The sequence below is a fragment of the Uloborus diversus genome, chromosome 4 (assembly GCF_026930045.1).
Source record: "Uloborus diversus isolate 005 chromosome 4, Udiv.v.3.1, whole genome shotgun sequence".
Lineage (NCBI taxonomy): Eukaryota > Metazoa > Arthropoda > Arachnida > Araneae > Uloboridae > Uloborus > Uloborus diversus.
The window spans coordinates 45,029,149-45,056,097 of NC_072734.1; the positions used below are offsets into that span (position 1 = coordinate 45,029,149).

The 26,949-nt window shown below is 31.3% G+C and overlaps 1 protein-coding gene across 1 annotated transcript in view; it reads left to right on the plus strand.

Moving 5' to 3' along the window:
- Positions 1-25,242, plus strand: part of LOC129221325 (microspherule protein 1-like) — a 40,491-nt gene extending 15,249 nt beyond the window's left edge. Inside the window, exons 6-14 of the mRNA XM_054855792.1 lie at positions 3,942-4,051; positions 6,072-6,183; positions 8,470-8,605; positions 10,987-11,062; positions 12,266-12,294; positions 16,759-16,851; positions 19,105-19,187; positions 23,180-23,395; positions 25,105-25,242. Coding sequence (XP_054711767.1) covers positions 3,942-4,051; positions 6,072-6,183; positions 8,470-8,605; positions 10,987-11,062; positions 12,266-12,294; positions 16,759-16,851; positions 19,105-19,187; positions 23,180-23,395; positions 25,105-25,179 — 930 coding nt within the window. The 3' untranslated portion in view covers positions 25,180-25,242. The remainder of the gene's footprint in view (positions 1-3,941; positions 4,052-6,071; positions 6,184-8,469; positions 8,606-10,986; positions 11,063-12,265; positions 12,295-16,758; positions 16,852-19,104; positions 19,188-23,179; positions 23,396-25,104) is intronic.
- Positions 25,243-26,949: the final 1,707 nt, after the last annotated feature.

The following is a 26,949-nucleotide window of genomic DNA, read 5'->3' on the forward strand; positions in this document are numbered from 1 at the left end:
TTTACGTTAAAAATGCCATGTCACATTTGTTTGTTTAAATTAAACACCAGAAAATATATAAATTGGCACTTTCAAGGTACAAAAATCTGACCTTTATTTGGGGGGGGGGAGAACCTCCGTGGGATTGCATAACCACCTAAACCCCCGGTGATGTCTAGCCCCCTCAATAATTTTTGCAACTCGGCGTCTCTGAACTGAATACTATTTCAACATTTACTGTGAATGAAATTTCTGTCATTCGAAATAAAGCAACCTAAATCCCCCTCCACTCCTGGTCCCTAAGGCAGTGGCATAGCCATGGGGGGGGGATAGGGGGGTTAGAACCCCCCATGAGCCCCCAAAAATTTAATATATATATATACATATATATATATATATATATATATATATATATATATATATACATATATATATATATATATATATATATATATATATATGTGTGTGTGTGTGTGTGTGTATAAACTCGAGGGCATAGCTTTACTTTAAACTTCAGAAAAAATTACCCCCCCCTAAGGATTTTTTCTCACTACGCCACTGCCCTAAGGTACACCCAATGGGGCAATTAAGAAAGAGCAAAGATGAAGGATGCTGTGCCACATCCCAGAGGAACACTTTTGGGAAGAAACCTGCTGTCCAAATCAAATCAGACCATGGGATTTAAATAAAAGTGTGGCACTGATCCCTTCCACATGGTTATTTATAATGCGTCTGTTCAAGTTGAACTCAATAGCTTAAATAAGGTTTACTTTTGTATTTTTTCAGAATGTTTGACATACTTTAGTACAAGAAAAGAAGGGAACAGAAGTGTGTGAATGATTTTCTTATGAGAGAGTAAGAAGCAATCTTCGGTGACATTTGGTGCATTGTGACACTTCAAAACGACCAATAACACAGAAAGATATCTTAGCTCGTCTGTCCTTTTATCTTAACTTCTGGTAACTTATTTCCAATACTGAGTCCACGAATATAAGTTGCTCAAGCTTGTAAACCATCTACCAACCCATCTTTGTTATTATTTTTTCCACAAAATAATTGAAATAGGAAAGGAATTTAAACACAAGCTTTTTTACTGATATATTTCGGAGCATTTGATTACTTCAAAAAAAGAAAAACTTCGAGTCCAAATTTCTTTAAAAATATGCTTTGATAAATTTTAGGTGATTTCATAGGATTGATTGCTAATTATATCAATAAGAAACCATATGTTAAATTTTTAGTTTTTAATCTTCATAGAAAAAGGTACAACTAATGCATTGGAGTAGTTTTAAGACAGTAAATATAGTACGAAAAAAAACATCTATAGAAGAATATTTTATTTGGTATGATTAAAGCGTACATAAAAAAAAAACTCCAGATATTATCATTTCATTTGTGTTTTCACATACGTTTTCTGTTTTTCACGAGCAATTCTCATATAAACTGTACATGGTTGGCATATTTTTTGTTTCTGATGGTTTATTCAAAATATTTTACAACATTATGCTTTAGAAAACCGACTCAAAATCATCATTTAATAGTAAAATCAGATAATATTGAATGTTTAGCTGTAAAATGTAATTAAAACTGCGTGCAACAGATGTGTCTCAGTAAAACAAAATGAAAATTTTGATAGAAAAGATTATCATATACTAGGATTTCCCAAAGTGATTGCTACAGGGAAAAGAGAGGGTTGTTGTGAAGTGTCAATGATGTAATAAAGATAAACTAGGAACAGTCTAACTCTGAAATAAGTAACGCAAAATTCAAAAGTTTGGGAACCCCCTATGATATACAAAATTAGCAGCTAGGAGAGAAACTGGTGATGCTTATTTTTGAATAATTTCCTAATATTCTAGTTTATGTAACATCATTTTGAAAATATGTTAATTAACATTGTTACTTTTATTTTTTCTGCATAACCTTTGTTTTTGTATGCATTATTTACTCTTAGTAAGGATAGATTTTATGAGCATTGTTTTCGATTTTCTAGTTTTTTCTTTTTTTTGAAGAGGTATTTGATCATCATGCACTCATTTTCGAGATAATTTGGCATAGAACTATTGCACATACTCTTTCTGCTTTTTTTTTTTTTTTTAATGTTAACGAACATAAAAGTCATGAAGGCATTCCGGAAAAAAAAAAATTTTCACTTCCACGAAATTACGAAAGACCTTTACTTCGTTTTCGAAATTACTGAGACCTGAGGAATACTTTTGAGCATCGAGTTATTCTTTAAAAGATACAAGATCATTTTCGTAAGAACAAAATGCATAGTAAACATAAGTTGAAAAAAAATGTAAAACATACTCATAAAAATCTGAAATGTATGAGATAATTTTTAAAAATTATATTGTGTGAAATAAGATATAAAATTTAAAACTTTTATAGACTTTGCAAAGGACGCTTTTAAAAGAAGGTGAATTTTGGTTCAAAAGGGGGAAAAAAAGTATTAGTTCGATTTCTTTGTTTTAGTCAAGCTTGCAAATAGTGGTCACTGGGAAATATTTTTCAGACTTGTTCATTTAATGAGTTCAAATTCAGAATGCTCAGAAACAAATATTCCATGAAAAGAGAAAAATCCCTCGCTTGATTATTTGAAGTAATATACTCGTACTATCTGAGAATACCCGAAAGGATCATGTAATATTTTGTAAAAAATTATATAATAGCCGCAGCATCCTAAAACCCAAAACGCAACGCATCTTTGCGTAGGTAAAAGAGCTTGAGTATTGCTCCTCTCAAAGCACCAGAGCACAACAGTGAAGTGCAATAACAGGGTTTGCCCCTGGAAGAACCGCCGGACACGTATTCAGCCGAAGCAAAAATTACTACAAACGCTGCGCCGATACAGGATCGTTCAAGCCAGTTAGGAACCAACTCTCTTAGACGATTCCTTATCGACCGCAAGCAGTTTTTACACAAAAGCTGTGCCCAACCCTGTATTGGCCGGGTCAAGGATTTGGTGTTAACAAATTTAGTTAAAAGCAACATTTTTATGCAAAATTTAGTATTAATAAATAAAAATAATAGCAATAAATATAATAATAATTCAATAATTATGGTAAAAAACTTTATTGATAATTTTGCTTAACTCACCTGTTGATTTGTATCATTAGGTATTTTTGCAAAATATGTTTTGAATACTGAGTTCCTCAACCCTCCGCCCCCCCCCCCCCTGCACTCTTGTGCTTATCCTCAGTAAAGCTCAACATGCATGAACATCACAACTAAAATGTGGGTATCTCAAACAGCTCAGCAGATTAAACTTTTGCTTGGAGTTGTTATATTTTAGTCAATAGGAAAGTAAAGCGCTCATTAAAATATATTGCAACGTTTTAAGAGTTAGTGTGTGTAACAACTCCTTCTCCCACAGTTGCATCTTTGAGTATGCCCTCTTATTGCAGTTCTTGTATTTTATTTGTAACGCTGTATTTTTTTAATTGTTATTTTTAATGCTTTTATAAACAAACTATTTTTGCTGATTATGGTTTGATTATGGTTTGTTATTTCTGCATTGTAAATTCAAAAACTTTCTTAATTCTATGCAAAAAAAATAAAAACATTTTTTAAAAAGATTTCGAGTATAAAAAGTTTATAGCCATACAACAGGTAAGTAACTGTTTGCACACCTTTTTTAACATTAATTTGTTGTAAATGTGTATGAGTTTTGTTATTTTGTATTGATGTACAGTATAACCTTGATTTAACGATTGTCTAGGGACAGAAAAAAGTTATTGTTAAATCGAAGAATATTGACGCTTAATAGTCAATACCAGATCAATGAACTCTACCATTAAATTAAGGAAATTGTCAAATCAGGTTTTGTAAAATCAAAGTTGTACTGTATTTTAGTATTATACTTTTACTATTTTATTTGATAAATAATGTTTCTCAATTTTAAAAATAACCTCTATTTCTACCATCTCTGGAAATGAAAGCAATGCACCTTTATTTTTCAGACAAATGATTTGGAAACAGTGTTCAAAGGAGTGAAATTTTCCTCTAATTTTACTCTTAAAGAAGTTCAGCAGAGATGGTATTCTCTTTTATATGATGTTTCTGTTTCAAAGTAAGAATCCTTAATAGGTATTTTGTGTTTGTATAAACACTTTACTCCAGGTTGTCAGTAATCTAAATCAAAGATTTTTTTTTCCCCCTTTAAAAATCATTGATTTGACTCATTTTTTAATTTTAACCCTAGAAATCCTTTTGAAATCCTAAAATTGCACAAGTTCTGTCCTTTCTTAGTCATTATAACCTTTCTTCTTTATACTGATTTTTTCCCTAAGGTTTATCTTCTCTTAACAGTTTTTATATATTCTAATTTCTTATTCTACCTGAAAATTTCAATTTTTTTGTCAGTGGCCATTCAACAATTTAAATTAGTCACTACCTTTTTAAAAATTACTGTTTTTAGCCGCTGTATTCAAGACTTTTTTTCTTCAATAAAATGAATGTGGAAATCTTAAGGTTATGTCAATCATAGTTTAGTATGTAGGGAAATATAAGGCAAAGTTAAATAGCAGAGTAAAGTGAAATGATCAAATGTTTTACAGTTTGCATTGTCACCTATTAAACAATATTTTAAGTTATTTCTGAAATGCATAGTTGATTCCAGTCAAAAAATAAATAGCTCTGAAGATCAAGGTATATAATAATACAAGTCATTTTCAAAATTTGATACAATTATAACATTTTGTTATTAATCAAACGCAATTTTGTTATTATAAAATGATAAAGCTTTTGCAATTAACATCTTAAACGTCAATTGAAAGCTACTGATGTTCAGTGCAGTACTTAATTAGTTAATTTTAAGCATATTTATATTTTAAATGCTTAATACAAATTGTCAAGTGCACCTGGGGCAAAGTGAATGGGACAAAGTAAAATAGTTCATTTTGTTTATTTATTGCATAACTTGCTTATTAGTTAATGTGAATTCCTTCATTTATTAATTCACTTATTCATTCACTAATTTATTTTTTCCCATACATTAATTGATTAACTTTTTTCCATTTATTGTTTCATTATTTATTCATTCCTTTATTTGATGAAAAATATTTTTAATGATTAAATAGAAAATATTTCATTAGAAAAATATTTTATTTTTTAACTTTGTCCTATGAAAGTTTTTAAAGTAAAAATTTTCCTCTTTTTTTGAAGGTACAATTTTTCTGAAAAATATAAAAAAATAATATTTCAATGCAAGTTTTATTGGAAAATACGGTATAACTTCGATTTAATGATTTCCTCAATTTAATGATACAGTTCACTGGTCCGGATTTGACTGCATTAAGTGTCTATGCTCCTTGATTTAACGATAAGTTTTTCCAGTCCCTTGACAATCATTAAATCGAGGTTATACTGTTACATTATTCTTTTATTCTTTTCTTCTGTACTGTAGTTTTCAGAACAAATTTTCGACTTATTCATTTTGAGAAAGTTAAGATATCTTAATTATTCCACTTCACCCTACCATCCCCCTACTACCAATGACTGGTTGATCAATATTGAGAGTATGCTAGTGTGTGGCATAGAAAGAAACTGAAGGAAAAAAAAATAATAATCTTGGTGTAGAAATCATAGTAACAGATAATTGCAATTACTGTATCAAGATGGTTGATTCATGAAACTGCTGAAGATATTGCTCATAATGATGGTGCTAAACCCAAAAATCAGTATCTGCAGCTGAGCTTTAAAATAAAAAACTGCTGTTCAAATTTTTACTTTTTCCATATATTTGAGACTGATTCCACTTTTTTTCAGAATTTCTTTAAAAATATTTCCTATTCACAAACGACCATAAAGCATTATAAAAAAGTGAAATATGTTATAAAGAACCACCTCGTGACAATAAATCAATTTTGATGAAAACTGCAGATATGACTTTAGTGATTAGCATGGCAGTATAAGCTTATGCAGTGTGAATAACACTTTTTTTTCTTTAATATTTTCAGGAAAAAATGCTAAGTTTAAAATTATTGAATTTGAAATAACTATTTACTTGTGAAATTTAAGTTATTTCATTCAGTTTTTTGATTTATTAATCTAATAGTTTAATTTTTCAATTATTTGTGTGAAATATTTAGGACTGCCTTGTTTGCCATAAAGCAACTTAACCCTGAAGTGATTTCTCAAATTCAAGCCAAAGTGTTATTTAGTGCTGAAGAAGAAAAATTAATTGCTTCTGTTCCATCAACAGTGGGTATTTGTAATGATATTTTTCTACATTAAATTAAAATTTACGCTTATTATTTATTAACTAGAGAATCGCCTGTCAAAGTATGACGGGGGAAAATAGCTTCTACATTTCAACAAAGTCATTGCCTGTTTGGTGATATTTTGATAGTTGAAATTGTAACCCTAACTCCAGTGTATTAACCCTTAACTCCAGTAGGTGGCGTTCATCGTTGGACATTTTTTCGTTTCTTCATTCCCCTGAAATGATAAAAGTCTTACCAGTAAAGCAGTTAAATTACCGGATTGAGTTCAGCCTTGTCACAATAAAGCCTTTCTCTGCATGTTAAACATTACCAAAAACATATTATCAAATTATCATGCCGTGGCGCGAGTTTCATTGATGAAACTCGCGCGTTACTCAATCATTGGCTATTATATATATGAGGATTTGCAAACCTACATAAAATATGGTACTGTAGGAGAGCTTTGTATTGTTTTCCTGGTATCGTTCTTATTTTAATGCTCAGAAAATTACTGTATTTTTGTAAACATGCCAACATTGAACTTATACGTCATGGGAAATTGCTTCTTGTGTTCAAGATTTCAATCGTTTTAACGTTCGTAATGTACAGTGAAACCTCATTAAGTGGAAGTTGAAGGGAAAGCAAAAAAAAATTTAAGTTATCAAAAATTCCGCTTATTGAAAACGGAAACAAAAATTAACATATATAATAATATAAATTCGGGAGTTTGTATAGGTTGGAAAATAGCTTAAATTTTTATGCTAAATATAGCAATTTCTTACTTACCAAAAAAGTATACATACATTTTTTAAAAAAATCTGTTAACAAACATTGCTTCTGAGCAGAAATTAGTTGTTTCATTAAATTGTCCTCGGATACTTTCAATGCATCGAATAGTGAGTGAGGAACATTCTGACAGCATTCTAGAAAATTGTGCAATACATCTGCTGCTCTTCTTGTATTTTGAATAGAAGGTAATTTTATCACTGATTAAAGTTCTTCCTTATCTTCATCACAACACTCATTTTCAATATTTTCCATTATGCTCGATGAAATTTCTTCACCAATTACTATACCTCTAAAATTATGTCATCGACTGCTGCCAAGTCCATAAAATCTATGCTTGTTTCAAAATTTGCAATGCCAATATTTTTTGCGGAAACGTCTGCTTTTTCACGAGTGGTTGGTCCAGATAATTTTGCTCTCTAGTTGCTAGTAACCACTTTACTGAGGCCTCTTCAAGTTCTGAATATCTTCCATCTATTAAGTGTTTTCTTTTTGCAATAGACTTTCTATCAGAAATACCCCATTGGTAAACATCTTGATTTTTTTATTGTTGAAAGTGTGCATTGAGGTACAACTCACATCAATGCAATTTCCTTCTTCTTTGCTACCCCAACTTCGATTTCTTAACTTAATTTGACTTTTCTTGCAAGTTTTCTATCCTAAACATTCAGGAATGAGTGAAACAGCATCACAAATACTCGCTTTGTATAACTACAAAAGAAACATGTCTTGGAAGAGCTAACAGTTTCCTAGAATACTGCAAAATCCTGAAAGTAACCCACCGTGAAACCTTCATTCCCACCCTTTTTCTTTAAAAGTGGAATTCTTCCATAATCCTGAACATACTCCCCCTCGCTTCAGTTTTTTCTATCCAATTTTTGCACCACACTCATCTGAGCTTTGGTTTCTCCCAGGTGCTTATTTTTCTTTTCTACAAAAAGGAAATGAAGCAAATGATAATTTCAAAAAAAAAAAAAAAAAAAACAACAACAGCTTGTAACATATCTGTTCTGGAGATTTATCAGATTCACTTTGTCTAGACGCCTTTTGATGCAATGGCGTAGGTTTTTTTTTTTTTTGTTCATATTATTTGGAGAAAAAAATTAATTTCTACCTGTAGAAGTTTATCTCTTAGGAGCAAGGACAACCTGATGATGGTCTTGAAATAAAATTCTTCAAATCAGTTTACATCAAAATCCCCCCCCCCCCTTTTTTTTCTTATTTCAGCAAAAAAGCGAAAATGCCTTGTTTCTTCATAATTTACATAGTATTTTCTCATTTTGTGAAAAATGCAACCAAATCCTGGTAAAAGCAACATTTATCGAGCGCAATCTAGTTTTAAAACTTTCATTGTCATTTTGTGCTTTCAATGAAATTTTTAATTTTGTATGCATGTTCAATTTCAAACCTCTTCTCATTGATGTGTGCATTTAATGATATTTAAATGGTGTCACTTTTCATGGAAAAATTGATTCAACAACGCATGTTATCATTTCAGACCCTTGCAAATCTTGAAGTTTTCCAAAGTTTACTTGATTTGAATGTAGCAATTTTCTTACCGTCTAGAACTGCAAAAGTCCTATTTGCTCATTGGACTCTAATGAAGCAATACAATCTCCTACATGATCAAACTGGTAAGTTTAAGAAAAATTAGATTTCAAAAAACAAAGTGCAAAAATCTGAAGTTTATATTTTTTTACCCAAATGATTATTGAACTGTAATTTTCATTCTTAATTTCTTAATATTTTTAGTATTATTATCATAAATATATATATATTTTTTATATGTTAAGGATTAAAAAGTAAAGCAACTATCTTATGTCATAAAAAGGGTTGTAAACTCAATATGTTGAGTTTAAATTTAAGCTCCTTCATTTGCAAAAAAAAAAAAAAAAAGTAATACATCCTCAAATTTATGAAATACAGAATAAGAAAGGGGTTTTCCCCCAATAATCCAATTAGCAAACAAGCTTTTGACCTTTAAATGAGGGTAGATAGTGAAAATGAGAAATGAAACAATAAAAATAGTTCCTGAAATAAAAATGAAACACACATGACCTTTCTCATTAATAAGGAAGTATGAAAGATGTGTTGTAAATTTAATATTATTGTTAAGGAAAGTGGGCATTTCAGTTCTGGATGAACTCCTTTTTTGTTTCTGCCTCTATACATGCTTGATAACAATTAAAATATATTAAATGATATATTGACTCGGTAAAATCACATCTCTGGTTCCAAAAAAGGTGCTTTAATACAGCCGATTCTCTATTTTTTGACTTTCAAGGGACCGCAAAAAAAAAAAAAAAAATGTTCTGAAGTAGAATGTGTTCTTAAGCAGAATTTTTCTAATGCTACAGTGGGGGGGGTCTGGGACTGTGAAAAGTTGTCTTTAAACAGAGAACCGACTGTACTTATTGTGAGATTGCATTTATGGGCCGTATCCTGAAGGAAGGCCCCCCCCCCCCCAATTCAGTATTTTGGAAGTTCTTTTGTTATTACTTGTTTTTATCTTACTTCTACTGCATACTGTTAATAACACAGAAAAAAATAACACTTACTCCACTCTATTTTATTTTCTGCACTACTTGTGATTGAAAAAAAAATTGTTTGCTTTGAAAAATATATAATGTTACATTTATTTCTAACAGAAAACGGGTGTATCTTTCAAAGTTAATCATTTTGTAAGACTGTGTAATCAACTTCTGAAAATTGCAAATTAAGTGCTTTGAATAATTTCAACTGTTCTAGAGTCTTTGAAAATCATTTAAGTTTCTGAAATTCCTTGAAAAGTTTTCGAATTTTTTCTCTTATCAAGAAAATAAAGTATGAATTGTCCAAATGGCCAGAATATTACTCTTTCATTCTTATTTTCTGAATATCTACACCATTTCTTTCAAACCATTTTATACAATTTTTATACTGTAGGGCATTTGATGGGAAGGGGGGGGGGGGGGAGGATGTTGGGGAAGTGATCAAAAACAAACTACACTAAAAGCTGCTTTTCCTCTGTCAATTAATGTCAACGATTTGTCGAGCAAGCAATTTTTATTTTGATTGACCTTGATCTGCAAAAGAATGCATAACTATTAAAGACTTTGTTTGCATATTTTTCTTCATACTTTTGTAGTCTCAGTTACCCCATATAAGGCCTCAAAATACAGATTTTTATATCTGTTTTTAAAAAACCCCGAACCCCCTGAAATTATGGATGTTCTACAGCTAACTTAAGGGGACACTCTCCTGTTATCCTTACCACTACAAGGTGAATAAAAAAATAATAAGAAATAAAAATAAAAAGAGTCCAACAGTGGAATCATTAAAATTCAAAACAAAAACATCTTCTGTGTTAAATATTTTTATGCGTATGTGTGTATCTATATGTATTTATGTGTGTGTGTGTTAGGGCAATGGGCAAATCCGGGCCCCTCCCGAAAAAATTTCTGGATACGGCCTTGATTGCATTCCTACTTTTTCTCCACAAACATTTCTCATATGCGTCACCAATAAATTTAATTGTATTATAGTGTCTAGTAACCTGTTATACATTACGTTAGTAAGCCAAATCTGTCAGGACCTCTTATTCAGATGAGCAAAAGTTCAGGCAATTGGACTTCAGGGATGCTTTTAACTGTCAAAATATATACTTTTATTGTAGCAAAGGTATATTTCAATGGTATTTAATAGGGAATAAAAAGTGATTGAAAAAATATGGTATGCAATAATTATCCTTCACTCTTTAGACTAAAGACATAAAATTGTCTTCACCTTAATTTTCCCTTTTCTCCTAAGTCCTTATTCCCTTATATGTTAGGGTAATGTTTTCGATTTTGAGTGCTTAATCGTTGAAAAAAAAAAAAAAAAACTGAAAGGAATAGAATGCTTAATTGATTGGCATTTGATAATTAGCACACTACCCTACTTTAATTAAAAAATGAAATGTTTTATTATTATGCTGCTTTTTAACTTAAATTTCACCTTGTATGTGATGTACCTTAACTTTTGTATTGAATTTTAGTGCACCAGCCATTACCTGTGGAGAGTCATTTAAATTTTTCTGATGCAGAAGATTTTCTGGAAGATTCTGATGTGCAGTAAGTCTGTTTTTTGTTGTTTCTTTGTTACCTTAAAAATCTTCATCATTTTAGATTAATTGTCAACTGAAGCAAAAATAAAATTATTTTTTATTGCTGAGTTTCAAACTTTAAACCTATATTAACTGTTTAGCATATTTATTAGGAAAGACAGATTCCTTTCTACATCTATTTTCTGAGAAAATAACCTATTATTTTATCTCTTTTGTTGAGAAAAATATATATAAATTGGAAACTGGACAATAATTTACTTTCAAGTTTAAAACTCCTCATGAAATCCAAGGGTGCCCCCCAATGAGAAAAATACCCTTCAAAACACCCCCCCCCCCCCCCTCCCATAAAATTTCAATGGCGCAGTCTGCACCCTGACACACCTTAGGTGGGCACCCCTGTGAAATCTCCTTTTCTCACCCTTCATCTCTCCTTCACGAGAAAGGAGCGAATAATAACAGATAATTCTCATACTGAAGAATTCTCCAATCCAAAATATAAAGGGGAAAGAATAAAGATTCAGAGAATATGGTGTGATTTATTGATTGAAAGATGGAGCTGAAGCACTTGCACAAATGAATACCCTTAGTTTTATTTATCAACTTTCTTAAAACTCAATAGTACTGGAGTGTTAGGATGTTGTTATATTTATGTACATTAGGGGGAGGGCGGGTGAAAAAAAATCAAAATTGTGCAGAGCACTTCACCTTAATGCGGGAAACTTGTAACTCCCGAACACTAATTACTATGCAAAACTTTCTTGACTCTGAGTTTTTCCGTTCTGATAAGAGGTTTCAATTTTCATAATTTTTAGAGAAAAAAATCAAACTAAGAGGATATTTATAAAATATTTTAAATTTCGCAGAACATTTAATCTTTATGCGGGAATTTTGTATCTTCCAAACACAAACTACTATGTAAAATTATAAACCTGTCAGATAATTTTATCCACTCGGCAAAAAGCCCGAATTTCAAGAATTTTCTTTTAAAGTCCTTAATTATGAGTTATACATAACAAAATATTTACATAGTAATATGGTGCAATATTTCAAACTTTTAACCACCTCAAAGACCACCCCTCGAAACTGAATTGGGCTCTAGTTTGTTGTTTATGTGGGGAAAATGATAAGGAAGTCACACTATTTAAATATTCTTTGTTCTTTGATAAGTGTATATGTACTCTGCTCACTCTTTTTACTGTTATTATTTTAGGGAAACAAAGAACTCAGTGCTGGAAGAAGGTTAGTATATATAATTATTAAGTATTTTGGGCATTAAGTAAATTTATTTATATGTATATGTTTTTTCCAACCAGTTAGGTTGAAAGTTCTTCCAACTCACATGGAAAGTGAAAAAGTTATGTTAAAAATGTTTTTATAACAATACTTTTCTGATCAATAATGAATTGCTTCCAGTATAGTATGCAATATGCATATATTTTTAATACTATTTAAAAGAGAAAAATATTAGTTCTTAAATCCACTGGAAAATTGGAATCCACTTATTTGAACCAAATCTTAAAAAACCAAGCCAAAACCTAAGGAATAATATTATTTGCTTATTGAAACTCAAAATCTGTTTAATCAAACCAAGAAAATGAGAATAAATAAGAAAAAAAGACCTTAACTGCTGGCTTGAAGCAGGTTTCAAGTGAGTCAGCAGAAAAATTAGGGTATTTAAAGTTAGTTACGATTTTTGTAATTTTCAATTAAGCCCAGTAATATTTACAAGGAAAATATTTAGCAAAATTGCCACAGCATGGAGAGGCTGTTCCTGCAAAGATCAAAGTTCAGTGAAATTTCAAATGTATTCAGTTTAGTTAGCACATACAATTAAATAATTAGCATATAGCTCAATGAATAAAATGTAATTTTTTTCAAAGAAAAAAAAATCTTTATCTGTAAAATACGTAATTTAACATTTCATTGGAATTTTTAATAGCTGTTAAGTACTAGATCTTTTTTTCTTTTTCCCCTCTCTCCAATTTTTAGTTGCTTCTGGTTATTGAATTGAATCAATACTGACTGGAAGGAATGTATGTAAAGCATATTAGTCTGAACACCTTGTGTGTGTGAACAAGTCCAGAAAGATTCTTTGCTTTATTTTAATTTATTTCTCAATGAAATAGTTTTATAACCAGTAATATTTCTTTGTATGATCATCATGCATGTAGGCCTCACAATGATTATAATAGCATTTTAATATGTTATGCATAGCATGTTCGTTTATGCCACACGTGTCCTGGTCTTGTAATTGGAACAGGCGGTTACTAGGATCGGTCTTGATGTGGTCCTATCAACCATAATAGACTGTATATTAATACTAAGTATGACTGTATATTACAAATCTATAAAAATAGTAATATAGTGCCATGTGCGAAAGCATTGAAATGTTTCTATTTTGTGACCAGACTATCTCTAACTTCATTATTAATACTCGAGTCTTGTGATCTTGTACAGGGTGGCGACAGATCAGGGAGATCAGGGAAAAGTCAGGGAACTTTATTAATCAGGGAAAAGTCAGGGAAATATCAGGGAATTTTAAAAAAAATAACAAAAAATCAGGGAAAATTGATTTTTTGAAGAAATTTTTTTTTTTTTTTTTTGCTTTACAAAGTTAAGTACTCTTAATTCCCTACGCATTTTCCGCCAATTATCTGTTCAAAAAAAAGTAAACTTAATGAGGCGCGATTATACTGCCGCATATTTGTGCATCTTTTTTAGTCAACGTCACAGTATTGAATCTTACTTATTAACCACAGGATGAACTTCCTAAGATTGCTTTTGTGTCTGTTAGGTTGTTTATTTTACATAGCTTGAAATTTCCTTTTACGCTTTCAATGCTACGTAAAATAAACAACCATACAGGCAAAGAGGAAGCCTTCAATTATGCCTTTGCTCGTTTGCCTTTATTCCATTGTCTCGAAGTAATTAGTTTACTGTAATCACGATTTCAAAAAGAAATCTTTGGTTTTTGAATTAATACTGATAAAAGCTTGAAAGTTATTACTTTTTCGCGTTTTTAATTTAATTGCTAAAATTGAACTTTCAATTAAAAAACCTTTGTTTTTGCCGTTATACTATTTGTTGTCACCGCAGATTATAAAGGTTTTCTTTTCTTCAGACTTTAGTGATTCTTTAACTTTATAACCAAGTTGTATTCTTCTTTTATATATTTTGAAATTAACTAATTGCTTTTTTTTTTTTTTTTCATTTTTTCCCCCTTGCATTTCAAAGTTGTTTGTTACAAAAGCAATCGAAGATTTTTTCTCTTTACATACTGAAATCATTTGAAATAGAGTTAACTTGTGTACTTAAGTAAATATGTTTATTATTTTTTTTTTATTGTTAAAATGCTGTATTCATCCTTTAAAAACCTATGTTCTTGATTAGAGAAAAGCTCCCTATGAATGTTTGTCAAATAATTTCATCTGTTTTGCATAAATATGTCAATTAGTTATATAAGAATAACTGCATTACTTCTATTCTTTCACTATTACTTGTTATTCTTGCAACAATAGGGAAGTTGCAACCTATTAAATTAACAATATGCAATAGCCAAATCATATTTTGGCTATTGCATATTGTTAATTGACCCTCAAAACTAAAAAATTCACCATCGCCGAATTTTAAAACACCGTGGTTGATTTTTAATGAATTTTTAAAAATCCACGCGCAAAAGTGCGCTCTTCTGAAACGTCACGAGCCTACGTCACAGGGCGCGAATGGGCAGCCTTCCGCCGAAGATCCCTTGTTTTCGCTAGGGACATTTTGAGCGCGCTTATATTTTTATTTTTTAGAAATTCAATAATCCTTTTGAACACACTATGGAGGCCGGATTCGTTAAAGCACAATCTAAGTAATCTTCCTCAAATAATATCAATGGTGATATTCGAATATTTCCGAGAGGATGAGAGGTTTAATATTCCAGAAACGCGAGGAGTTTAATGCGAGGAGATAAGCCTTTTACGTTTCATCTTCGAAGTCGAATGCACGTTCTTCGGTTTCTCCCATGACATGGGAACCGGTTCGCTAGCGTTTCTCTCCTATCGGACGTCACTTCCTATGCCATCTGACGTCACAGGCGCTTGAACTTTAAAAATTAATTTTAAAAAAAACTGCTTATCGTATCGCAAAATTTTTTTCACCTATGATGTTCATACATGTTACTCTATCATATAAAAATAAAATTGAAAAATCGAAAACTTCCCTATTACTATACTGTTTGAAAACTTAGGTCAAAATAATTTCAATTACTTTTTAGTTCTATCATAAATACATATGTTTTTAAAAGTAATTTTAATAGTTTCTTAAAATTCTTATGCTAAGTGGTTTCTGGATGTAAAGTTTTTTTTTTTTAATTTTCTATAATCTTTCCATTGTATAAAAATTTAATATACTGTTTTGTAGGTTATTCCCCCCCCCCCCCCAAAAAAAATAGTCTTGTTTTTTTTAACCATTTTATTAAAAAAAGTAGCATCTTTTTAAAACATATCTTTAATTCAACAACTTTACATAACTTAGAACGTTTAAAATACTGCATTTTATACAAACATACAATGGATTTCAAGTAAAGCAAAGAAAGAAAACCATTATCACTGGTAACGTAAATCAGGGAAATTCGGTGAACTTAATCAGGGAAATCAGGGAAAAGTCAGGGAACTTTTTTCACAGTTCCTGTCGCCACCCTGTGGTAGGTAAAATCAGGGCCTGATTAGCCAAAAGGCTTGTGAAGCTTGAGTTTCCCCTCAGAACTTTAGGGGGCCTAAATATAACTGTAAAACTGTGCTTAGCAATTCCAGTTTCTGCTTTTAACTGTTTTTTAAAGGGATTGCAATCATTAGAACTTGCTAAACAGAAATGTTTGAAAGAATTAAATAATTATAGAAAGTGAGGTCGCATTTGATGTAGCCATAAGCTAGATTTTCAAATGTGGGACTTGATTCAACTCTGTTACAATGTACTTTTATGGCATTTAATTTCTTTTGTGAAGTGTCAAATATGATTCAGCATGATATTACCCATATTGCTGAGAATTCAATTGCAACATATGTGGATGTCTCAATTGCCAAATCGATGAACTCCACTTTCTTGAAAAATCCTTATTTCTGCTTTAATAGTGCTTTATCAATGCTTAGCATATGAATTTATATTAATGTTTTTGTTCAGTACCAGACCATGTGATGGCAGAAAATGCAACACGAGGGCCTATTTATTCCTATGAGTAACCCCATCTTCTTCATAACTTTTCTCTACTTTTTGTTTTATAGAGTTAATCGATTTGGCAAGTGGCATCCATGTAATAAGCAAAATTTCTGTCAGTCGGTAAGGTAGAATCAACTTTAATCTGAATTTTGCTAAGCCACTTAGCATTAGTCAGTGTTGCATCAATGTGCATAAAATGTTTAGAAAAAATTTCCATAACAAAAAGTGGGTGCCCCAAAATGAGACCGAGCTTCCTTTTATTTTAGAGATAAAAATGTATTCAGTATTAGCATATGTATTATTTTTGCTATCTTGGTCTTCATTTCAGCCTGGAAATTTTATGAGTGAGAGATGTAGAGAGAGAAATCTCATCAAGGGATTTTGAAGGGAGCAGAAAAGGGTTGTAGAAATACATTGCATTTTATAGCCAAATGCTTGTGTAAAAACAGTAGCAAATCCATTATTCAAAGCTGTATTCAAATGCAATTTCTTACTTTCTAGAGCTTTCTCATGCTAGACAGAGGAGTTTGGCGGAAATTAAACAACTTGAGAATGAGATCCCAAAAATGCAAACTCTTGTTGAGTGTGTAACTGGTAAGTTACATGAAAAATTCACAAAAATATTTCACAATTTTGTTTTCTTTTTTGAATGTGCAGTTTTTTTTTTTCATTCAGTTATGAGCAATTTAGATTTTTATGAATTTAAGAAATATTTCTCAAAATTTTTGTGCTTTGTATGGTTCTAAAAGTAGTATCTTCTAAAAAGTTTTAAATCCTTAATTTCAAAATTCACCCCTTCAACAAGTAGGAAAACTTTCAAATCGTGTTTTTCCTACTTGTTGAATTGTGTGAAATTTTTCTATTTAAAACATAGTTTTCTACACTCAGTTTATTTATGTATACAGTGAAGCACCGTTTATATGTTTTTGAAGGGTCTGTAAGAAAAAAAAGCTTACAAATGAAAAAACGTATATTAGGTACTGTAAACTGTTAGGCTACTTTGGCCCTAGGATCCTTCTTTGACCCAAATGGAGAAAAAGATACAACGTCCTCTGTCAATCTTCAAGTCGCAATTTTTCCAATATATTTTGACAAATTCCACTAGTGAGCATCCCCAAGACCTCAATTATGTATACCAAGCAGTTCTACAGCTCTACTGAAGAAGCAGCACTAGTGATTCTGCGTTCCTTGTGCTAACATGTGCCTTCATAGCCTTTCAAACTTCTAAATGTAGAAGCAGTTCTACACCAGCTAAGAGTTTCTTAAGTATCTATTTATGAGCACTATTTAATACTCTATGCCATACTTGTACTTCTCATTTATGTGTTGTTGTTTTTTAAATTGACAGTGACAACATATCTCTTACGTAAAAATTACAACCTACTTTGGCCCAGCATAAAAACTTGAAAAAATCCGCCAAACAGATTTGGAAAAGTCAAGAATAGCTAAAATTTAGACTCTAAACAGGAAAAACACAAGAAAAACCCTGGAATTCTCGGTAATGGATAAAGAGAGAGATTGCAGACTGAATTCATTAGCGCTGAGTTACATGGCTCATTATTGAAGATGAAGAGAAATTAAAAGTTGCAGGAGGTTTAGAAAAAGGTAAACCCAGTTGCATCTATTTCTTACAAATATTGTTAAAATTGTTGGAAAGATTACGGAATTTTATTATTCTAGAATGGAATGAGCTCTGGTGTCTAGGGATAGCTATTTATGCGAGAGAAGAAGGAGCTAATGTTGAAAGCAATGGAACGCACCAAAAAGTTTTGGAAGTGACTGAAAATTTAGGATCCTTTGTTTTACGAATGGTATTATCTTTAGTAAGTTACCGCCCTATAGCCTGGGCTAAGGCAGACGTACTTGAAATACACCGCCAACTCAGTCATTCCAGCCGAGGACTGCAGTTTCATGCTTATTATCACTCATCAGCCCTGCATAGGAAGTTACTGAGCCGGAGGTGGAAAATCTCTTAAGGGAGCCAAGAGAGCCAAACAAACTGGTAGCTAAAATAGAAATAGAGCAGACCAGACGAGTGACCGAAGCAATGGTTTGGTTCAACTCTAAGATTGAAGGCAAGGCATGGTATTTTCAGTAAGTTGCCGTCGTATAGGTTTCCCATATCTGGCTCAGTCACTTCCTATGCCAGGCTGATGAGTACTAATAAGCACAAAACTGCAGTCCTCGGCTAGAATGACTGATCTGGTGGTGTATTTCAGGTATTATCTTAATTAAATTATTCAGCTTCCAAAACTGATGAAAAGATGACTGTTCTCCGTCTGTAATTTCTGAGAGAATAACTAGGTATGCACATATATTTTTAAAAAAAATTAATACTTTTCCTTAAAACTAATATGTCTGACTCAAACTTCTTGTAAAATGTATTTTTCTTTTCAATAAACAGTTTTTTCTATGAAAACACGTCTTTCTTTGACTGTAGTTAGTTTTACGATGATTTTAAATAGGAAAAACCACTTTGGGCCAAAGTAACCCCAATGCAAGGGTAACATTGGCCCAAATAAAAAACAATAACAGATCTCTAAATGTGTAAAACAACTTTCTACAGCTTGGAAATATGAATAGTTATAAAATTATTGTGTGTGTGTGTGAGAGAGAGAGAAAGAGAAAAAATGAGAACATTTCCAAAATCTGGGCCAAAGTAGCCCGCGTTTACGGTATAGGTTAATGTGTATTAGACTCTGCAGGGACCAATTTAAAAAACGTATAATTGATAAAAATGTATAAAAGAGAAATTTATAAATGGTGCTTCACTGTATTTAACTTTGATTTGTAATTTATTCTAATTTTAAAATGAAATTTTCATATTTTGTGTTTCATAATTTTTAGGTGTAAGCATACCTGAATTTGACAAAAAAACTCTTGCAGTGTTAACTGGAAGAATTGTCAGATATCTTATTCAATCAGCAGAGGTATGTAAAAACAGAGGTGCCTTAAGTTATTTTTGTACATCTTGGAACTACATTTCCTGCAACTTACTTCAGTTTTTATTTTATGTACTTCACTTTTTGATAAGGCCTTTTATCCTTTAAGTTCTGAAGTGGAATTTTGAAGTTTGTTGTGTTAACAGCAGAAAAAAAAAAGAAATGAAGGGGGAAAAAACCAGAATATTTTTTAAACAATAACTTTTTCTGCTAGAACTTAAAATTCTGCTGCTTCAATGTAAAAAAAAATTAATTTGTAATTATTTCTTTGGAGAATTTATAAAATACTCGGGGGGGGGGGGGGACTACTACCTCCTGCTCGCTGTCGCTCACCAAGCCCTTGAAATTGCAAGCAGTTCCATTCAGATCACTTCTACTGCTTTCCATTTGCCACCTGGCACAATAGTTCGATTAATACAAGCTAGGTGGACAAAAGTCAAGTTCAGAATTCATCATTTCGTCACACAAAATTATAGTTTTCCTAAATTCACATGATTTAATTGTTCAAGGTGGATATTATTTATACTGGTAAGTGCCTTTTTTTCCTAGTTTAATTACTCTATCTGATAATTAAACAATATTAAAATTTTTTAAAAGATAAACGAAGAAGTTTTTGCTTGTTTAAAACCTTTCAAGTGATGGTAATGATTTTACCCGTTTGTTCCTGGGCTAAATTTTCTGCATATAATAGCTGCACTTTTCCCCATTATTAATAAGGCATATTATAGTCAGCTCAATCGAGTACAACATATTTTTTTTTCTCTGGAGTACTTTCTTTCGAGTAGGGATTTTTTTGAAGAATGATTGAAGCACCCAAAGCTTTGGGGAAAATAAATATATTGTACTCGAGTGTGCTGACTATAATGCAGCTTATAATTAATGGGAAAGCTGCAGCCACTATATGCAGAAAATTTAGCCTGGGTACAAACAGGTACAAATCATTGCCATCACTTGAATATCTTGAAACAGGCAAAAAACACTTTGTTTGTCTTTAAAAAACTTTTTAACATTGTTTAACTATCTGATAGATTGATTAAATCAGGGAAAAAAAGCACTTACTAGTACGAATAATATCCATCTTGAACAATAAAATCATATGAAATTAGGAACACTAATTTTGTGTGATAAAATGATGACTGGAACTCAACTGATTTATTTTATTACAAACGGATACTTACCTTTGAACCTTATTACTCATGTGACGGAAGAGAGTTAGACATAAACAAATAACTAAGTACAGTGAAACCTCTCCGAGCGGCCACCCCTTTTAACGGCTACTTTTTTGTGGCACGAATTTTTTAGCTCATAGACTTAATGTTAAAAACATGCCTATCCACGGCCAGCCAGCCCTTCTGAACGGCAGTCAAGTGGATGCGTCCATTCCATTTTTCAAGAAAATCTATTCACTTTCTGCTTCTAATCTGTAGCTTTTCAGTTTAAAGGGAAGAATTATTATTGGCCTTTAACGAATTCCGACAATTTAGGAGTAAAAATCACTCATGTTTATTTTATTAGTTGGTCAGTGTGTACATGTAATCTGGGTTGCAAACAACACTGCTAGATATCATTTTATGAATCTGGAACTACATATTGAAATTCTGAGCAATATGAACACGGAAAATTGGCGTAAAGTACGATTTTGAATTCTTTCCAGCATGAAACAGCAATGGAGAGCTTTGATATTTACACTGACGACTGAGAGAAACGTCTTTTGGTTAACGAGTATGCGAAAATAAGTGTTTTTCAATCAAATGTAATATATTATTTTGAGATTGGTTTAAATTAACTAATCAGTTCGCTGTGTGTAATTAACATCTTTTGAGCAAGTACATATTTATGCCACTAATTCGGCCTCTGACAATCAATTTGCATTTTGTAAACATGAGCAAACTAAACTTTCTACTGAAATGATTTTGGGTATAATAAATAAAGTCATCAGAAATTCAGATGCAATGACCAATAAATTGGTTTGAGCAATTTATTTATGACTTTGAATTGAAAAACATTTTGAATTGCAACAAGCAACATTTTGAATTCGAATTTAAAAACTATTGTTGGAGAAGATTAAAAACTTAAGTCACAAATTGTATCCTTTCTTCGAAAATTAAACAATAGTTGAATAATATACTATTTCTATTTTAAAACGATCTCAAACTTCATTCTGTGTATTAGACTTGCTTATATTGTGTGTTATAGAATTATATTGTAACTGAAACGAAAAAACCATTTGAAGCGGCCACCCCCTTTCAACAACCGAAAATTTGCAGGTGGCCGATCAGAGTGGTTTCACTGTACCAAGCTTTGATTTATTGTTTACACTATCCCAATACCAAAGTTTAGAATTTTGAACATGACTTTTGTCCACCTAACTTGTACTAATCGAAATACTGTGTCTGGTTTGAATTCAGATCATTTCGCTGAATAAATGTGATAATGTTTTACAACAAATTTGTATAAAAACAGTACTCCAGCATTATTTTAATCTATTACTAACTATAAAATCTAATCTATTACTCCCTCTGTTAGAAATTTTATGTGGCAATTATGTAATTCAGCTCAATATACATCATAACCTTTCATCTACTTCATTGACTTCTCCCACATCATCATTAGGGTTTTTTTTATTAGAGTAAGAAATATGAACTCAGGAGACATGTACTGTCTGACCATCATTTTCATGGAAAGGCTAATATCCGGTTTACAGGCGGAAATGGAGGTCTCTATTACTTTATAGGGATGTTGGTTTGTTTCAGATGTGCACTTTTGCCTCTCTATTATTTAGCCTTAGTTTTGTAAAAATGAAAATTTGCTCACAGCAACATTTTTTAAATCTAAAGTATATTCGATCTACATTCTCGCGGCAAAAATTAATTGATTTATTTATTCACAACAAAGTTTTTAGCTAACCATTTTGCTTTTACATTCTTGAATGAAATGAAAACATTTTATTTTCTTTTTGTTGTTTCCATGGTAACTATTTTTGTTTCTTCTTATTTTATTTTTGAGAATGAAATAAATGAATAAGGCACTAGTGACATTATAAAACGCGTGCATCAAAATCCCATCGTTATTTTTCCTTCTCCCCTGCTAGATTCATTCAGATGGAATCGTCTTTACTTGGCAGATTGCCCAATTACATACAATCTGTGGTCAAACAGTATGTCTTATAATGACCCTCAAAGCTTAAAATGCAGTTTTTACTTTTGTAAACAAATATAGATGTGAAAATGTTTATACCTTGCTAATGTAACATGATAAATGACCTATTTTATCAATATCCTTATTTCTTAATGGAAGGAGAAGCAACAGTTTATAGATATACATATATATTAATTCATCAATCTATCTATTTTAAAATTTCGTTTGGTGATGACGATGTGCCGACCCCCCCCCCCCCCCCGTATTCATTAAGACTTGTTGAATGTTTAAAAAAGACTACTAACTCATAATTCTTATTAACTTCTCTGCAGGCGAAACTTTCTGGGGTCACCACAGTATTTCTAGGTTTTTAACTGACATATTTTAGTATTAAAAAATTTAGAGATATTCGCCATAATTTATTAGTGAACATTCTTAATTGCAATTAATTATAATTTTTTTTATACTGTGTAAAAACTACTTTTAATATTTACTCTTTTCTGCAGTAGCTATCCGGAATGCTTTTAGAAAAAGTACAAAAACATGTTTTTTAAATGAAAAATTTGAAAATATGAATGGCAAAGTAAAGTTTTTTGGAAGAGAGAGGGAAGCAGCAGCTTTTTAGTATCTCAACTCTTTTCTTTTTTGACTACACCTGTTACATCCTATTTCTCATTTTTTGAGTGTTTTGGAGTCTAGGTCGGTTTTACCCTTCCTTCACCTAGTAAGATCGACATTAGTAATTTTAAAAGCAAAAAAAAATTAATATCTGCCATAAAAAATTATCTTGAAGTAATGATGAAGCAAAAAGCTATTATTTTATGTTTTTTTTTATTTTTAAGGTAACTTTGGGTCGTTCTGCGAAAGACAACAAAGTTGATATAGATTTTTCACAAGAAGGGCCTGCATGGAAAATTTCTCGTAGGCAAGGGATCATAAAAATGGAGGATAATGGAGACTTTTTCATTATAAATGAAGGGAAGAAGGCTATTTTTGTTGATGGCAAGCCAGTATTAAGTGGAAACAAATGCAAAATTAATAATAATTCAGTCATAGAAGTAAGTAATTTAAATACAAGAAAGTTGTATACATTTATTTATATACATTAATTACGAAATCTGAATTTCATCTAGTACTTTAATTAGATGAATATAATCTATTTATGTTATTTCCAAACTTTCTGGTTTAAATATAAAATAAACAAATAGTATGGTAACAGCACCAGTAACAGTCAATCATTAATTTTGATTTAAATAATTAGAATTTTAAGTGGGTAAAATATGTTAATGCGGCCCATGAATATGGTGCAACCATCTAGTATTATCGGAGTAAATTTTATGAGCCAGTTGGTATTTCCAAGGCATTGGTGGAAGGTTATGAACAGCCACTACTACAATGTCAGTTGGTGTTTCGTGTTCATTTGAATTTAATAAGGCTTTAGTTCTAAAAACAAAGAACTTTTGCACATTTTGAAGGGGAAAAGAGAATTTTGTCCACTACCCATCTTTTCCGCATCCTATCTGTTACTGGATATCATCACATGTTTTGGTGTCTGTTACTGGGGGTCTGACCTTTTTTGGAAATTCAGCAAATAAAAATAGAATTAACTAATTCAGAGGATCCAAAAGCAGCCAAACGTTAGATGAGGTGTAGTTGCATGAGAGAAAAATAGTTTAAAAATTCTAAATACATTAAAAGGCTCAGGAAACTGACTTAACTTAAGAGCAATGTCTTAAGCATGTCTGTTACTGTTTTGATCATGAAATAAGTGTTAAAAATTTTAAGTAACATTACAAAATTAAACATAGTTTATTTAAAGAGATGCATAAAATTAATTTATTGTTTTTATTTACTGCTTTGAGGGGGAAATTGCAGAATGGGGGGAGTAAAAAAAACATACAGTGGTTTATGTGTGCATAGTATATATTAAAAGGTATGAGCTATATTATTATTCGAAAAGTGCAGTAATGTAATATATGCAGGGTATTCATAATTAAAGTCCCACTTACAAAGTGCTGTCAAAGAGAGTTCCTGATCAGAATGACTGAATTTGAACTGAATGTACTTGAAGAAAGGGGAAATGTTATGGTATTAAAAAAATATTTCAAAGAGTATCAATTGATGGTGCAAGGTGCTGTAAGCAGTACAATGCAAGTGAATTCTGCTACTAGCAACTATTTGTATTTTATGCCACAGCTTCTCAGCTGCAGTTGAACAGTCATTGCAAACTTTTCACATGAGGAAAGAGATAATATTAAACTTCTTAGATCGGCTAGGTTGGTTCTGAGAGTTGATTTCTTCCTTATTGATAGTGGGCTACATCAGAGCACCTTTGTATTCACTTAAAAATCAACTTTATAGACATTAGGATTGTTTCAAGTATTATTAAAGAAGTACGCAAACACTTATTAGGGAGCATTTTAGTGTGAAATACAAAAAGCATTAATTTTTCTTAGGATTTTAGCCTTGTCTTAATAATTTAAAACTATGTTAATTAAATCTGATGTAAAATGTCATGTTTATTAATTTAACAAAGCCATAATTTTGATATAATTTATTTAATCATGTGTTCTGAAGCTATTCCAATAAAGATGTCATTTCTATTATGAAAACATTTTGTAGGTAGTCCAAAAAGTGACTTGTAATGAGGTTTGCTCATGAACAAAAAAAAAAAAAAGTCTGCATTCAAGCTTGTTGAATAAAAAATGTTACATGTTTATTCCAATTGTCTATCTGTTTTATATTAAATCATCCTTATATTTTTCAGATAACAATTCTGCGGTTCATTTTTATTGTGAATCATGAAGCAATAGCTCCACTTAAAGCAAAGAACAATTGCTGATATATATGTGCCTTAATATCTTTCTTCACAGCATTTGATAAACAGTATTTGTATAAAGCTTGTAAATAAATATATTTGATTTTAATGCTAGGTTAAATATTGCATTTTTTCCCTATTAAAACCTTTACAAGAAAAATAACAAATTTTTAAAAGCTTTAAAGCAGCTTTCTTTGCACATGTACATGTTTCAAGCCTTGTAACATTGCCTTTAATTTTGTAAGTACAGTAGAGTCCCAAAAATCTGAGGTAATTGGGGCTCATGCTTCCTCGGATTTCTGAAAACTCTGATTATCCGAAAATATTTAAATATTTCCTGATTAAAATTTTACACTATTCATACAACGCAGCAATGTGCCCCCCCAGGTCCCCCCCCCTGGTATAAGATAGCTAAAATGGTGTCAATAAAGCTCTACAGGGTATCATGGTCCCTCAGCACTTCCATCACTTCACAAATCCTTTTTACGGACATCTAGAGAGAGGAAGCCTCCCGCACCAGATTTTCTGAGGCTCTTAACCAATTCTCATCAAAAGATTGAAACCGTTATTAGCTAGCATTTGACATTCATAAAGACATGAATGTATTTGAGGAGGAGGTTTTAAATGATCTCGCGAAAAACACACAAAAAATGAATATAAGATTAAAGTAAAACTAATAATAAATATTCTGTGCTTTTTTCCATTTTCTTCATTTTATAGTGATATCAATAGAAATTATTAATTGTTTTTAAGCAGTTACTTTGAATAATTACTAATCTGTAGAAATTTTTTGGTATTGAATCATTACGCATTGTAAATGAATGGGAAAGAAAGCAACAATTTTCGATTTAGAAAACCCCTCCCAGAAACATTTTCTGGCTGCGCCACTGATTCAATTAAAAATTAATTCCTCTGAAAAAATTAAGTGGACAGAGCATGAAATTTTTTCGGCCTCCTGTAAAATTTTTAAAATGAATTAAACTGGTTTTAATATTTAATCCCTCATGTGACTTCCATTTAATCAGTATCACTACACAGGGTGTTCAAATCAAATGTACCGAATTTGAACACTGGATTTAAAATGTTTAAGCATTACAAGGGTCATACTATCCAAATTTAGCAATTAAATTCTTAGAGATTGGCAGCATTTATTTTCACTGGAAGAGGACGCTGCAGCTGAATTGCCACCATTTAAAAATTAAACATGTTTCATCCTGAATAACTCTATATGCTTAACAACACTATAAAGTAAGATGAGGCGCGAAATTAAAAGTTTTGCTCTAACTTCTTTCTGAATACAGTCAAACCTCGATATGAGTTAAACCGCATAAAAGGCCACTTTTCTAAAATCCCTGCTCATTGATTAGGAATTCTATGTTATGGATTATTTGATATATTGTCAGGGCTTAAATACTATAATCCTTTATAAGGTCATTTTTAAAACTTTTTCGGGTAATCTCAGTGTGACACAGATTTGTTTCCAAGCATATTCCTTCGTACTTGACCTTACTGCAACTTGAAATTCAGTTAATTATTATATTCGTTATTTGTTTTCTAAATTTGATTTACTAAAATGCTTTTGCATGCTACTTTTTATGCACAAGAAGGATATGCAGTAGGATCATTAACATTTTGTTTTCCTTCGAAATGCAGCATTATCAATCTGCAAATCAAAAGCAGGCACAGGATTGATTAAGTAAATTGCGGAACACTTTGCGATTTAAATTTGCCACTCTTGTTCACCAAATATTACCGCATCATTATTGTCCAGCACCAAGTTCAGGTTAATGGGCG